This window comes from Manis pentadactyla, chromosome 9 (assembly GCF_030020395.1).
Source record: "Manis pentadactyla isolate mManPen7 chromosome 9, mManPen7.hap1, whole genome shotgun sequence".
In the NCBI taxonomy this organism is placed as follows: Eukaryota; Metazoa; Chordata; class Mammalia; order Pholidota; family Manidae; genus Manis; species Manis pentadactyla.
This window is the reverse complement of record NC_080027.1, coordinates 106540072-106556434: the sequence shown is the minus strand read 5'-3', so window position 1 is coordinate 106556434 and position 16363 is coordinate 106540072. Positions and strand designations below refer to the sequence as shown.

General features: G+C 43.8%; 1 protein-coding gene across 1 annotated transcript in view; it reads left to right on the top strand.

Moving 5' to 3' along the window:
• LOC118928006 (quinone oxidoreductase-like protein 2) overlaps nt 1–4007 on the top strand; it is a 38910-nt gene extending 34903 nt beyond the window's left edge. The window contains exon 10 of the mRNA XM_036916762.2: nt 2021–4007. Coding sequence (XP_036772657.2) covers nt 2021–2089 — 69 coding nt within the window. The 3' untranslated portion in view covers nt 2090–4007. The remainder of the gene's footprint in view (nt 1–2020) is intronic.
• Nucleotides 4008–16363: the final 12356 nt, after the last annotated feature.

Below are 16363 nucleotides of genomic sequence, written 5' to 3'. Positions count from 1 at the left end.
TGCATTTTTAAATCTAAATTTTTTACTCTTTATTAAAATTTTATTTTTTATTAAAAAAATAGAAAAAAGTAGACTTTAAAAATAAAAATAGAAATTAAAAAGTAGACTTTACTTTCTGAGCAGTCTTAGGTTTACAGAAAAATTTAATAGAAAGCATAGAGTGTTCCCATATACTCCCTTTCCCACCACCCAGTTACCACTCTTACTAACATCTTACATTGGTGTGCTGTATTTGACAAGACTGGTAAACCAATATCAATACATCCTTATTAACTAAAGTCCATAGTTTACATTAGGGCTCACTCTTTGTGCTGTACAGTTCTGTAGGTTTTGCTAAATGCAAAATGTCAGGTTTCTACCATTACAGTATCATACAGAATAGCCTGCTGCTCTAAAAAAAATTCCCTGGGCTCCAGGTATTCACCCCTGCTCCCCCACCCCTAATCCCTGGCAGCCCCTGATCTTTTTACCATCTCTGTAGTTTTGCCATTTCCAGAATGTCATATAACTGGAATCATGGTGCATAGCCTTTTCAGAATGGCTTCTTTTACTTAGCAATATGCATTTAAGGTTCTTCTGTGTCTTTTTGTGGCTTGATAGCTTGGCTTCTCATTTCATTGAATAATATCCATTGTCCGGATGTACCACAGTTTGTTTACTCAGTCACCTATTGAAGGACATCTTGATTGCTCCCAACTTTTGGCAGTTACATTTAGCCTTGAAAGAAATTGACAAACTCTCTTCCAAAGTGGCTGTACCATATTGCACTCTCACCAGCCGTGCATAAGAGTTCCTGTTGCTCCACATGCTCACCGGTATTTGGTGTTGTCAGTATTCTGGATTTTGACTATTCTGAGAGGTGTGTAATAGTATCTCTTGTTTTAATTTGCAATTTTCTAATGACATATGATGTTGAGCATCTTTTCTTTCATATGCTTATTTGCCAGTTGTGTATCTTCTTCAGTGAGGTGTCTTCAGATTTTTTTGCCACTTTTTAATTGGGTTGTTTAGTTTCTTATTGTTCAGATTTAATAATTCTTATATTTTAGATACAAGTTCTTTATCAGATATATACCTTGCAAAAGTTTTCTCCCAGACCATGGCTTGTCTTTCATTCTTTTAAATGTCTTTTGCAGAGCAGAAGTTTTAAATTTTAATAATGTCCAACTTCCTTTTCTTTTCATGGGTGGTGCTTTGTTTTGTATCTGAAAACTTATTGCCAAAGCTAAGGTGACTTAGATGTTTCCTGTGTTTTCTTCTGGAAATAGTATAGTTTTGCCTTTTACACTTAGGTGTAAGACTCATTTCAAGTTTAGTTTTATGAAAAATGTGGACAGTGTCTTGATTCATTTTCTTTTTGCATGTGGAAGTCCATGTGTTCCAGCATGATTTGTTGAAAAGACTACCTTTTCTGCATTGATTGCCTTTGCTCCTTTGCCAAAGATCATTTGACTATTTGTCCTGGTCTATTTTGGGGCTCTCTAGTCTGTTCCATTGATCTTTTTGTCTCTTCTTTTACCAGTATCACACTGTCTTGATTACTGGGGCTGCTTTTTAATTTGTGTTTTATAACCTTGTATTTCCAAAAAAAGGATTTGAGATAGACTGCAACTTCAGTTACGTTGAAAACAGGATAATTTTAATAAAATGATAAAAATTGTAAAAAATTAAATAATTGATTCTTCTGACAGTGGTACCATTCTTTCAACAGCTAGAACACACAGAAATACTATAATAGAGGATGGCCAGGCTGAAGACTTTCTATCTGCTGTCCTTTACCTGATAACATCGAAAACCATAGTTTAGATTGAAAAATTCTGGGGTTGGGTCATTCTTAAATATTATTGCTTTCCTTTGAGTTTGTGGTGATTATTTAGTTAGTATTGCATAGTTAGCTAATACAGTTCATTAGAGTAACATCTTGATACTTTAACTATTTTAAGAATTGAACCAGCAACAAATGTTTGTTGAAATATGCATCTATGCAATTTTGACCATAATTTAAAACCATTTTTTTTAGGTCAATGACGCCTTCCTTCATGTGATGCAGTGGAAATCCACGGGCAAGGTGCTTCTCTCCCTTAAGTAAATCCTCACTTCAGCAGGAGACTTGTCATCTTTCCAAAAAACTTGATTTCCCTCCTGTTTGTCTAAAAGTGTTACCACCTTCCTTATTAATCCAGGTTCAGAATCTTTTTAGAGTCACCTTTGATTCTGTTTTCTTACTCCTCATAATTAGTGTGATGATAACCTTTATTGGCCAAACTTGGACCCATCTGAGAGTGAAAGGATGCTGTTAGTAATTACACCAGGAAAATAGGTGTCCCAGGCAAGACAGGATGTATGGTCACCCTATTTGTAATGCATCAGTAGCCAGGTTCTGTCATCCCCACCTCTAGAATTTCATCTCCACATCTTCTTTTCCATTCTGACTGTGTCTCATCTGCTAACTCCAATGACCTCCTAACTGACTTTCCTACCTTTAAACAACCTCCACCCCCTTCATCCTTGTTGTACATTATGGCTGTGGTGACCTCAAAGGATAGCTGTGATTATGTCTCTCTCAGAAAACCTACAGTGGCTCACCATTGTCCACATGGTAGAGTTGAGACTCTCTGAGCTGGCAGTTTGTCATGACCTTGATTTTGCCCTTCTGTTTTCCATCCTTGAGTCCCACTGGTCCCTTGGTGTGCACATTCATCTCCCACCTCCCCGATGCGGCTCTGCTCAGGTGGTTTCCTCCACTCCCTTATCTCCAGCGTAAGCCTTCCTGGCCTCCAAGACATGCCTTGGCCATGATCCTTTCCCCCCAGCAAGGCTGTCATCTCTTCTACCTTCCAGTAGCTTCTCCCCCAGAATTTGTCACATTCTGCCTTGCTCCAAAGGGAGCAGCATGTCTCCTGGGATGAACACAGGATTCTGAATCCAAGATGTGGGTTTGAATCCCAGTCTCAGGACTTTGAAGGTGGTTACATAAGATCTCTGAGCCTGCATTTTCTCACTGTAAAGTGAATATTACCATATCTACCTTGCAGTTGGTTGACAGCAATACATGCAGTGATTGGGCAAAGCCCCCCACGTGGTAAGCAATTAGCAAATGCTAGTTACTTTTACTCTCTCTCCTTTCCTAATGCAGTGTAAGTTCCTTGATAGCAGGTACCATGACTGATCCACTTTTGTACTTCCCACAGTACCTAGCACATTGAATCACCCTTGGTAAATACTCAATTAATTGAATTAAATTTGAATTATCTGCAAGTCTTAAATTGTGGGATTAAGTTAATATGTTTCCTTGACACAATATAAGTAGGTCACAGGGAAGGCAGTACAGCACAGAGAAGACAAGTAATGACTCTTCAGCACCTTACTACACTGATGGACAGTGACTGCAATGGGGTCAGTTGGGGGGACTTGATAATATGGGTGAATGATGAAACCACAATGTTGCTCATGTGAAACTTTCCTAAGATTGTATATCAATGATACTTTAGTAAAAAAAAATATGTTGCTCTGGATACAACCCAAATGTCCATCAACAGATGAATGCACAAACAAAATGTGGTATCTACATACAATGGAATATTATGTGGCCTTCAAAAGGAATGCTTGACAATATGCTGCAATATGAATGAATTTTGATGATATTATGCTATGTAAGTGTGTATATACATACACATATGATATGTAAGTGAAATAAGCCAGTCACAAAAGGACAAATATTGTATGATTCTACTTACGGAAGTACTTAGAGTAGTTAAATTCATAGAGACAGAAAGTAAAATGGTGGTTGCCTGGGGCTGAGGGGAGGAGAAAATGGAGAGTCCTTGTTCAATGGGCACAGAGTTTCAATGGGCAAGGTGAAAAGTCCTGGAGATGGATGGTGGTGATAGTTGCACAGCCATGTGAATGTGCTTAAAGCTACTGAACTGTACACTGAAAAATGGTTAAAATGGTAAATTGTATGTTATACACATTTTACCACAATAAAAAATTTTTACAAAATATAAGATTACCCTCACCTTTAAGTGAATTCATTCAGAGAAGAGAAAGAGGATGTGAGTAGAGGGTCTAGATTAGATTGAATAAGCTCCAGTCTCTGCCCATGGCCTAGTGTGCAGGAAGAGGTCCTGTACCTTTGCTGGGTGCTAAGCAGCATTCTCTCCTCCTACCACACGAGTGGTAATTCCCAGAAAGGATAGTGGTGGGGTGCGGATAAAAGGCACCTGACACCACCGAGATGGGGGTATTTCTGCTTATGATGAGGTCCTGTTCTAATAAATGTGGTAAGAGGCTTTGTTTCCTGGTAAGTACTTCAGGCCATTTGAAAACACTTATCTAATCAGGGTCTCATCAAAAAGCTTTGGGAAGAACTGCATTGTAAAATAGGGAGTGAACATTTTGGAAAAGAATTTGAAACGGAGAAATTAGCAGGAGTGAGGAGGGAGAAGGTGTCAGGGAACACAGCCGCGTGTGTGTTGTGGGCCCACGTGGTGCCTGCATGAGGGCCAGAACACAGGCTGTGGCCTCTTTCCCCCTGCTTGCCACAGTTTGTCCTTCTGAGGGCTGCACGCCCTGTGGTTCCATTTAGTGGTGTGCCTCTCTGCACCTGCCTCCCCCGGCCCTTCTTTTTAATGTGAGCTATATTTGTATTTGAATGAAAGTTGGTTTTCAAAAATATCAACACCAACTTTGAGGCCAACTTTAGAACTTCCTGACATCCTTTGGGATAATTGAAGATGTGCTGGGGAGACCCTGGGAGAGAATGAAGACCGATCAGCATTAGGCAAAGTGTGGAAGCCCAGCTGGGAACTACCTTTCCCACCTGTTCAGAGTCGAAGAGTAGGTGCCACTGGTAATAAAGATCGTTGTCCCCACCTCACTAACATCACGATCACTTAGATTGAAAGTGGCAGTCATTAAGGAGAGCGAGTGTCCTCAGGTTTAACAAGTGTTGGTTAGAGTCTCTAATGACCTGCTCCCTGCTTGGTCATGTTCCTGCTTCATTGGAATGACTCGATTTGAAAGCATTTGACTCATATTCTAGTCATCGTTTGGTGGTTCCATCATCTGAGCCATTAGTTAGTCTGAAAAAAGAGTCAGTGTGGTGCCCAGTGACAGCATTCACCTATGTCAGTAGACTTTCCCCAGTTCTCCCTTGTGGGCTGGCAGCTCGGGAATCACTCCCCCATACCTGCCTCTTCTTTTTCACTCACTCTGGCCTGTCCACCTGCACATGCTTCTCTCAACAACCCAAGGGAGGTTTTGTTCTCCTGGCTGTGGAATAATTCTGTCTCCACATCACCAGTATCATTGTCCCTGCTCCTTCATCTACAATCGGTGTGGCTTTAGAAAGCTATCTGTTCTATCTGAGTTATGGGAAAGACAAAAGATTTATTTGGCAAGTGAAGGAAAATAAAAGTGTCTTCATATAATTACATTTTTTAAACAAAAACACTATGTAAACTAAGAAAAGTTCATGCTATTATTTCTTTTATTTTTCCTTCCAAGATTGCATAAGTGAGTCAAAGAGCAGTGAATTTTCAAAAGTATTTATAAAAGTCATATGAGGGGAAGATCTAATTAAAAAAACTAATATTGGCACGTCTAATTGTTCTCTTCCATTTACTTCTTCATCACAGCTTATTGCTAGATTGAAGGTCTGGGCTGGAAATAATACCAGTTTCTGGAACTTTACCATAGTTGAGAAATCATACACAAAGTGGTTTTAAAAAAGATATTTTTTTGGCTATATTTGGAATTGGTCAGTTTCTTGAATTTTAGTGTGAATTGCACCATTATCTTTTAAATGGCATTATTAAAATAATTATAACACTTCCACATGGTCACTGAAATAGTCAAACCAGCAAGAAGTTTATGAGTAGATACTGTTCTGTTTTTCTGTATCTTGTCTTGTTCCGACTCTCCCGGGAAACTACTGTAAGCAGTTAGGTGTTAGTCATGCAGGCCTTTTTAAATACATGTACACAGAGGTTCGTTTTTTATTTATATAAAGATGCACAAGTTTTAAAAGTAACCAATCACAGTACATATACTGTTCTGTAATGTACTGTATTTATTCAATAATATGTCATGGGATCATTCATATAAGAAAATACAGACTTAGCACATTCTCTCTAACAGCGGCTGAGTAGTCCATAATGAGGATGTTTATCATATACAACTATTCCCTTATTAGGGGCTGTCTTGCCAATGGGTTTCAGCCCTGGGCAAGTTCACTCTGGATTCAGTGTGACCAAAGAAATGATGGTAGAACTTTCTTGGGATGAAAGGGATATACCCAACTTTATTTCCATGGTGGCAGGTCAATCACTAAAACCCAATCCACTCAGAGTGAGTCTGCATGCAGCAAGCCGGTCTCTGCCTCTGGGCCTTTCGGCCTGCACAGCCATCCTCTGGGCCTCTGACCTTGGCGCTGCCACCACTCCAGCCTCTGCTCTGCTCTCCTGCAGCCTTGCAGCCATGCCACCATATTGCCCAGAGCACTGGGCAGAGCTCTTTATATAGAGTCAATAGCAGTGTATTGCCCACATGTGTGTAGTGAGCTAGCCATCCAGGGCCGGGTGAGAATCCTGGCCACAGGAATTTTCATTTTATCCACATTCCAACCCTCCAGGATTCTCTCTTCTCAGTCTCTGTGCCCTCAATCATCTGCAGTGGTCCCTGTGCGAGAAAGCTGGAGCATTGTAACCAAATTTCATAATAACAACAGAGGCTATGACAATATACAAATAACAAAAATTACAACAAATTGTAATAACCCTCAAACCTGAGGAGATCCATTGCATCCTGGCTGTATTCAAACCAGTTCTAACAAATTATAATAACCCTCAAGCCTGAGGAGATCCATTGCCACCAAGTGGTCACGCTGGCTGTATTCCAATCAGTTCTATTCAAAGGAGTTAATCAAAAGGACCATGGGTGGGCCTTACAATACCCACCTCCAGCCTCTCCAGCAAAAAGTCTTGCAGACAAACAAGTGGTCTTGTTGCTTTATCTCTGCCTTCTGCTTCATCCTCAGCAGCTGGAATCATTGCTCTGGTTTAAGTTGCCACAGCTTCAGTCCAATTTCTTTCTGTCTGCTCCTGTGTTTTCAAACCAACCCTTGGTCCTTGTGACCTTCACGGGGCCCTTTAAATTCTTCCTTCGAGAAGCAGACTGTATTTCCTTTTGTACTTGAGCCTGAGGATAGAAGCAGAGGGTGGAGTGCTCCACAACCTGGGGAGGGGGCTGCACCTCTCCTGAAAGAACCCACAGTTGCCGAGTCCTTCTGGCTCTCCACCAGCTTTCAACCAGGTGGGGGTCTCAATCGTGGAGGGGCCGATGCCTCTAGCACTGGCAGGGCCTCCAGCCCCACTTGTTCATCGAACCTCCGCTCCTCCATTTCTGGGGCTGACGGCTCCACGACATCCTTCTCTTGCCCCACAACACCTGGCAGCCTGCGTGCTGCTGCTTCTCATGCCGCTCCTTCTCGGGCCGCTGCTCCTTCTTGTGCTGCTTCCTCTTGTGCACAGCACTTCATAGTGATGCCATTTCAGTCAGCTTTCTCTTGGGATGGACCCCAGTCCTCCACCTCTTCACAGTACCACATGTCCACAGGGGACACTCAGATTTCTCCCTGTCCTTGAGGGAAGCCTGTTGAAACACTCCTTCCATGAGGGTAACCTGTTCTTTTTCCTTGGTCATCAATGAATCCTGCTGACTATGCCAATTGTCTTGCCAATGGGTTTCAGCCCTGGGCAAGTTCACTATGGATTCAATGTGACCAAAGAAATGACAGTAGAACTTTCTTGGGGTGAAAGGGTTATACCTAATGTTATTTCCACAGTGAGCTGGTCTCTGCCTCTCGGCCTCCCAGCCTGCACAGCCATGCTCTGGGCCTCTATACCTGCACAGCCATCCTCTGGGCTTCTGTCCTCAGCACTGCCACCGCTCTAGCCTCTGCTCTGCTCTCCTGCAGCCTTGCCGCCATGCCATCATGTCACCCATAGCACTGGGCAGAGCTCTTTATATAGAGTCAATAGCAACATATTGCCCACATTTGTGTAGTGGGCCAGCCAGCCAGGGCCAGGTGAGAATCCTGGTCATAGGAACTTTCATTTTATCCACATGGGCTTATTATTTTATGTAACAATGTGTACCAAGCTCAGCACAGTACAGGGGATATGATGGTGGGCAAAAGTTTACAAATCTAGTGGGGGAGACAGACATTAATTAAGTTCACAAAACCATGCCAAGCCAGGGCTGTGGGCTTTAAGTATGGGAGATCAAGAGAAGTTTCCTTGAGGAAGGACCCTTGAAACTCTGAGTTTCTAGGAATTTAATTGTAGGTATTTAAATAGGCAGAGAAGAAAGGGAAGAGCATTCTAGGACCCTGCAGCAAAGAAAGCATGTCCAGTACAAGGGGCTGAAAGGAGGTAGTGGGGCTTGAACAAGGAAGATGTGTTTTGTGACATGAGCCTGGAGATGGGGACCAGGTTAGGCAGGGATTTGTGACCAGCTGTAAGTGTTTTGCATTTACCCTAAAAGCAATAGGATGCCACTGAAGTTCCCTAAGCAGGGGTGGGTGGGGGCTGCCTGACCAGAATGGCATTTTGGAAGAATCCCTCTAGCTATCGTGGCAAGAAAGCATTGGAGAGGAATAGAGCAATTAGAAGTCCACGAACGTCCACCTGAGAGATGGCGGTATCTTGGGCTCAGGTGGTGATGATGGGGAAGGAGAGAGATTGACAAACTGGAGAGCTATGCAGGAGGTAGAAGCAAAAGGGCTTGGTGTTAGACGGGAGAGAGGGGCAGGGATAGGGGAAGGAGGGAAATGTCCTGATGACTCCTAGGTTCCTGGACAGGAACTTGAGAGGAGGAGCATCAAAAGAGAGTTGGGTTTTGGCAGTGGAGGGGAACGTGATGCGGGGAGATGATGATGTTTGTACATATTGAGACATCCAGGAGATGTCAAGTGTGCATTCTGGTTACCTGTGGTGCTCAGGAGAGAGGTGTGGCCCAGAGGTAGAAACTGGAGTCATTTGCATGGAGGTGGTATTGATGCCTGTGATGTGGCTGAGATTGCCCCTGCTGGGCACGTAGAGTGGGAGGGGAAGAGGGGCTAGACCAAGGTTAAACATCTTTTCTTTCAATAGAATATTTCATGACTGTGCTGTGGACCAGTAAATGAGGCTTAACAATGGATAGCTTGCTGATTTAAAAGAAATCACAGTGGTTGGAAGGAAGGAAGGAAGGAAGGAAGGAAGGAAGGAAGGGAGGGGGGAAGGCTGTATTGCATAGTGGATAAAGCACCTTTCTCTCAATGTAGGGCTAATGGCTGGGGCTCTAATTCCAGCTGTTTGAATTTGGGTTAGACTCATCTTTTTACTTTTCCAATGTGAAAAAAGAGTATAATAATTTTTTTCTACCTTGCATGGTTTATATAAGGGTCAGAGGAGCTGAAAGTACTTTGCAAATTGTCATTTTTCATAATAGATTACAAGGTTGCCTACCAGTGTGTTTAATTCATTTCAGAGTTGAAGCAAAATGTATATATTTTTTAGCATATGCTTGGCTGACATGGAGCAAAGGAATTATTTGATTTTTAGAAGTGCCTCTCAAATATTCCTGCATTTTATTTTAGCTGAAGTCATTGTGCTTTTTTATAGAGAATAATGGCAAAGTGATGGGGGCCTGATAATCAGATGTGCTCAAAGACTTGTGGAGCCAGTCAAGGTCTAGAGAAAGACACCTAATTGATCCAGAGACCAGAGGGAGTTCTTTGTGAGGAATGATGAAAGAATTTAGCTCTCCATTCTGGAAAGACACAGACAGAGAGAGAACTATGATTGAAATCTATAAAATAATGAAAATCATAGGACAAAAACATGAACTTAATAAATTCCAGAGTATAAGAACTTAGGAGAACTTTATCATTTTAAAGAAATCATTTTAGGGCAAAGTAGAAATAGAACTTCTTTATAAGGAATGTGTAAGTCTGTGGAACTTATCAGTCTCAAAGCTTGCTCAGACCAAAACCAAATATAAGACAAAAACTTAATATTGTTGGAGGACAGATTCATAGGAGATTATAAAATGAAATTAAAACTATTTGAGTTTTTGAGTTCCTAATGGGTCCCCAAACTATTTTGAGTCCTTAATCTTGGAGAATGACACCATGGAGAGTGGCCATTAACCTCTCTGTTCCCTATCTGTCATCTTTGCCCAAATCAGGGGTCCTAGTGGATCTGGGGGAGAGGAAAGAGCAGAGAATTTGAACTTGGAGGGTCCAGCTGTATGTTTTGCCTTTGACTTTACAGAGTCACTTCTCTTTTAGGTACTGCAGTTTCCTCATCATTCAAAAAAAATAAGAGATAATATCAACATCAAAACCTACCTAACTATTGTGAGAGATTCAAATGAGGGATGTTTCTGGGAGTGATTTGAAGGTGATAAGCAGATATCCATATGAACGTAACGATTTCCCACTTTTATTGTAGCATTTCCCGTTCTGTGTCTTCAAAGTGGGTTGAACTTCATCGTGTTCTTCGTGACTCTGATCTTGTTAGGGAGCAGTATTTCCCAACTCAGAAATGAAGGAGAGGACTGAGGGCAGGGAACAGCCCCCTGTCCTGTGGGGAGCTGGAGGCCGTGCAGACACCTCTCCACTCTCCCTTGTTCCTCCCTGTGAAGGTGGTGAACTAAAGGTAAAGAGAACTTTGCAAGAATCTCTTCTCCTTTGGATGTTTTGGGTGGTGAGATGCCACCTCCAAAACTGTGGTGTTCTAGATCTCTGGGTGGATTTTAGGAAAACTGAACAGGGCCAGTATAGGGGCCAGGTGAGAAACACTAGGGGGACTGGTTTCTTCTGGCTTCTCATCATAGGTTTTGGGTGTAAGGCAGAGAGGAAAATAGGACTCTGACATTTCCTTTCAAGATGGCCATTGCAGTTTACTATGGCAAGAAAACCTATGGAGATCTGGAGGGAGAGAGAAATTCTTGCCTAGAGTATCTGAATTTTGTGTGTATCCCTGGGGACTTTGGCAGAGGGGGTATGGTGATGGCAGAAGGAGAGAACTGATAACAAGTAATCTCTTATCTCCTCCATGGCAATTAGGAACCGCTTCACTTGGCTTCTAACACTCCATCATACAGTCTCACCCAATCTCATTTCCCATGGGGTATCATGGAAAGACAATGGCCCATGAGCCAGGCAGCCCTGGATTTGAAATCTAGTTTCACCACTAATTAGTCATGTGGGCTCAGCTTCTGCTCCCTAAAATGGTGGTAATAGTTAACCCCCTCTCCTGGAGTTGTAGTGAGGATCTACTTGTGAAGCCCTTAGCACAGTGCCTGGCACATCCTAGGCCCTAAATAAATGTCAGCTTTTGTCATGACCCACCAGTACCCTCTATCCTAGGGAAGCTGATTGCTGGACTCCAAGCTCTGTGAAAGCAGGGACCTGGTGTCTTTGCTCACCATTGTGTCTGGGGTGCATGCCCAGCTCCTAAAGAAATGAATTTCTGTACCAGGAACCAGTCACTCCCTTTCTGTGCACATTGTATCCACTCAGGGCCTGGCTGAAGGCTCATCCTCAGTGAAACCAGTCTGTGTTGATGTAGCTCTGCTAGAAACTTCCACAGCGCGCAGTTTAGCCCTCCGAGAGCCATGGATTTGCATAGCTCATGATGCATCATACACATTAGTCATATCCTTCAGTGATGTTCAACATTTACTGAATGCTTGCTGTCACTGGAGCCCTGGGTTAGAGACGCACCCTTAGAGCCCAGACCTGTATCTGACCCTTTTTGCCCGGCATGGGGCTTTGTGCAGGAAGTACCCATCTTGCCTCCAACGGCTTTTGACACAATATCACAGTGGGATGCTTTACAAAAGCCTCTCACTCTGAGGTCCTGGGAGACCTAGTTTCTGGCACTTACGGCTTTTTCATTCCTAGTGTCTTTGAGTTGATAGGAAAGCTATACAGGGGTTTGTATTATTGCAAATTTGTCTCAAACATGAAGCAGCCCTGAGAATATCTTTTTTCTCATAAGAACAGCATCCACATGTCAGTTGGTGCCACTTTGAAGCAGCACAGGATGATTGCTTAAAAGAGTCCTCATCCTTTCCTTTTGTTCTGAAAATTGCAAAGGCCAGCGGTAGAAGCTGGAACACCTCCGCTGAATTCCTTTCTCCCTTTCTTCTCTGAAGAGAGGATCAAGGGTGATGTCCTTTTGAAAGAACGTATGGGGAAGTGGCACCAGTACCTGCCTATCTCCTGCCTTGTTTCTGCTTAAGGCCCAGGTCCACTTTCTGATGTAGCTTCCAGGCCACCTGTCACCGTTCTGAGGGAGCCAGGAAGCCCTGTGGCCCACCAGGGATCCTGCAGCTTCCAAGTTAGGGTCAATAACCTCGCTAATCCTATAGAACTTCAGCTTGTAAGATTTCTGCTCCTTTTCATTTTTATCCTCTCCTTTTCTTTAAAAGTTATTTTTGTAAGTTAAAAATAACCACAAGGAGACCTTGTGATCCTCTTCGCACTGACCCAGATTTTTTACGAGCTGGAAGACTGACAGCAGCTTCTCGTCCGGGGATACAGGCTGGCTCTCAGGAGCCAATTAGCTAAATGTAATAATAAAATATTAATCCTCTTTACCACACATCAAACACTCCCCTTGTTTTTCCTTACCTATCCAAATCCTACTTACCTTCCACAGCATTGTGGAAAAAGCCGTGCACTTGAGGATTAGAGACTTGGGGTCAGTTCCTGGCTTGGAAGCTTACAGGCTGCCTGACCTTGGGCAAGTCACTTTATGTGTGTACACCTCAGTCTCTTCACCTGTGAAACAGAGATGCTGGTGATCTCATTGAGTGAGGGCTGTGGGTTAGGGCCCAGTTCAGTGAGTGGGGCACACAAACCAGGATCCAAAGATATACTTACCAAACTCCAGTGAGCCCAGTTTGAGTAATGCTGGAATCATTCATCTTTCCTGCATTTGGATTTCTGTATTATGGAATCTATCCACACCAGACAATGTAATGCTCAACTTCACCTTGCCTTTACTATTTGGCTCTAGTGTTTTCACCTCCCCAACTGGTGGATAAGTTCTTTGCAGGACGGTGCTATGCTTTTTTTTCTTGTGTCCATGTTGCAGTATCGGCACTTAATCCTTGGTCACTGATAGATGGAGCACGTTATCTGTTTAACTAAATTTGGTTCTGTAGCATGACGTAGGTTGTTTTCTTCATCTTTCTCCAGTTTCAGCATTGGCTGCTGATGGTGAGTTAGCAGGAAATCTTTTAGGCTCTCATTAGCTCGCCAGTTTATAGCTTCTCATGAAATCCGTGCTATTTGTGTATTCAGGGATACTGCTGACCTTCCATGAGCACAGAATTTGCCTGAGCGGTTTATCCCTTGTGAGGATGGGTGTCCTCTGAATCAGCTTTGTTTTCTCATTTGGGCATGGTTGAGGATGACCCACTGAGCAGTGAGTGTGCCTGGGGAGACTACCTTTCCCCCATCTGGCACTGACTTCTGGAAAGGGGCCTATAGCTGCCCTCTTCCACCATGACAGGCTCTCAGAGGATTTAATAGCAGCCCCAAGAGCCTGCATTCTTTCGGTAAGAACTATTCCTGGCTGTCACAACACTTCTATGAATTGCTTGTTGTGAATTTACACCCCCACTGCCACCAAAAAAGAAAAAAGAGACGTCAAAATCCTAGCCCACGGTACCTGTGAACGTGACATTTGGAAATAGGGTCTTTGTAGATGTGATCAAGTTAGGAGGTCCTGCTGGATTAGGGCAGTCCTAACCCACGGACTGGTCTCCGTGTAAGTAGAGAGAGGTTTGGACACACACTTGGGGAAGATGGCCATGTGCAGATGGAGGCAGAAATTGGAGCGAGACAGCTACAAGCCAAGGAAGGCCAAGGATGGCCAGGGGCCACGAGAAGCCAGGAAGAGGTGAGGAAGGACTGCCCCCTTCAAAGGCCGCTTGGCCCTGCTGACACCCTGATTTCAGACTTCCAGACTCCAGAACTAGGAGAAAATAAACCTCTGTTGTTTTAAGATACCAAGTTTGTGGTGATTTGTTACACTAGCCCCAAGAAACTAATACACTGCCTAAGAGTCTAAATAACATACAAAAGGGAGGCTCTGAGAGTCGAATACCTGTCTTCCTCTGAAAGGCCGTGCCTTCCCTTGTAATGACCTTGTAATGTCCTAGACTCCCAGGCCCTCCTTCCACACACAGCTCTGCATGCACCCTTATTTGATTTTATCTCCCACCCTGTGGACCCCCAAGCCCTCTGCTATGTCCTCAACCTCTTCTCTGAATATACCCCTCACCTTTTTGCTCTGACAGATACCTGACTCACTCGTGGGACCTGGAGACACACTGCAGGTGTCCCAGGGCTTGGTAGTGGGGGAGATGTCTGTTTTGCTCCCCATGGCTATTCCCAGACCATTGTCCCTTCCTGGCCCTCCCCCACCAGCCTTGAAGGGCAGGCTATTGAGTCTCTATAAACCTCCCATGTTGTGGTCACTCCCAGCCTGTGGCCACTCCTTACCCAGTGAAGCTCCGAGCCCCACTGGCTCATGTCCACCCCCTTCACTGCCACTCTGTTCTCACTCTTGGTGTTTGGCCCACTTAGATCAGTTGGTCCCAACCTTGTTTGCACTTTAAAATTATCTGAGAAGCTTTTTAAAAAAGCCTAGGCACTGCTCTCCCACTGCCTGCCAACCACTTGAGCCAGAATCTTTGGGGGTTGGAGGCCTGTGCATTTTTAAGAGTTCCCCAGGTCACTCTAGTATGTGGCCAGGTCAGAGAACACCAGTTCCAAGCAATGTCCTGGCCTCTTGGATCCTGGACCTCCTTTCTTTGAACGGTCCCTCTCCCACCTTAGCCACCTAGTCTTACAGTAACTCTGCTGTTAGTCAACTTGCCCCAATTCAAAAACGGTGTTTTCTGACACCACCTCCTCACTTCCAGCTCACTCCCTCTAGAACCCCCTGCAAGCATTGTTTGATCTCGCCAGGTGCCCCTGTCCATCACCCAGACACCTTCCCACTGTCCATCACGGCTCTCAGGGCTTGCCTTCTGCTTCACCCTGCCAGAGTCCATGGGGGCAGTCTCAACTCCCTTGCCTCTCACCTCTGCTGCCTTCACCTGGCAAAGCCCTGGACTCAATAACACCCTGTGCTCACCTACTCACATCTGCCTCCAAACACCAATCTCAGAATGTGTCTGGATAAACACACAGCTGGCTTCCAGGTCTTCATTTTATGACCACAGAGCTCAAGACAGTTCTCAGTGCTGCCTGGCCACATGGCCTCAATTCCCTAGTTAATTCACTTTCCTATACTTTGAGAGGCTCTTTTATTTATTTATTTATAATATTTTATTTTGGTATCATTAATCTACAATTACATGAAGGACTGAGAGGCTCTTTTATACCTTCTCCCTCCAAACCAGCTCCCTCCAGTATCTCTGGCCTCCTTACTCCTCCAAGAGGCTAAGCTTGTTCCTGCTTCAAGACGTCTGCACCTGCAGTTCACTGCCTTCTGCACTTTCCTCCAGATCTTAACGTAGAACACCCCACACTGGATTCGTCTCACTTATGGGAAGAATTCCCCGCCTGCCTACCTAAAATAGCCTCCCACCTGGACCCTAACACTTCCTATCCTCTTTCTGATTTTCTTTCTGATGTTACAGGGTGGATTTGTTTTTGTTTGCTTGTCTGTCTTTCTCACTGTCATGTGGCTCTGTGAACCAGTTCCTTCCTGGTCTATCTAGTCATGTCTACATCTCAGCACCAGGTAGTGCCTGGCACACAGTAAACTCTCATTGAATGAATGAGGGAATGAACAAATGAAGGAATGGGCCTATGTTGTATATTTTTGAACTGTTGAGTTGGGAGGCAATATTAACAGGGATTAGAAGTTCAAGTTCCTGATTCACACCAGCCTTGGATTCAAAGTCTGGCACTGTCCTTACTAGCTGTGGGACTTTGAGCAGATTACTCACCCTTTGTGAGCTTCTTGTTTCCTCATTTGTAAAGAAAGGGGAGGATCTTCCAGGGTTGTGATCACATGGAGGTACTGGAGGGTGGTGCTGGGAGAGAGCGTTGAAGTTTGACATCCCTTCCCACACGCCTTGTGCTATGCATCACTTCTGTCTGCTTGTTCCTAAGTTCATGCCCCACCAAAGATAACTCAACATGGATCGTGGACCTGAATGTGAAAGCTGAAACTGTAAAACTTCTGGAAGAAAAAATTCAGAGCATATCTTCATAACCTTTGGATAGGCAAAGATTTCTTTCATGGGACTCCAAAACCACTAATTTTAAAGGAAAAATAATGGA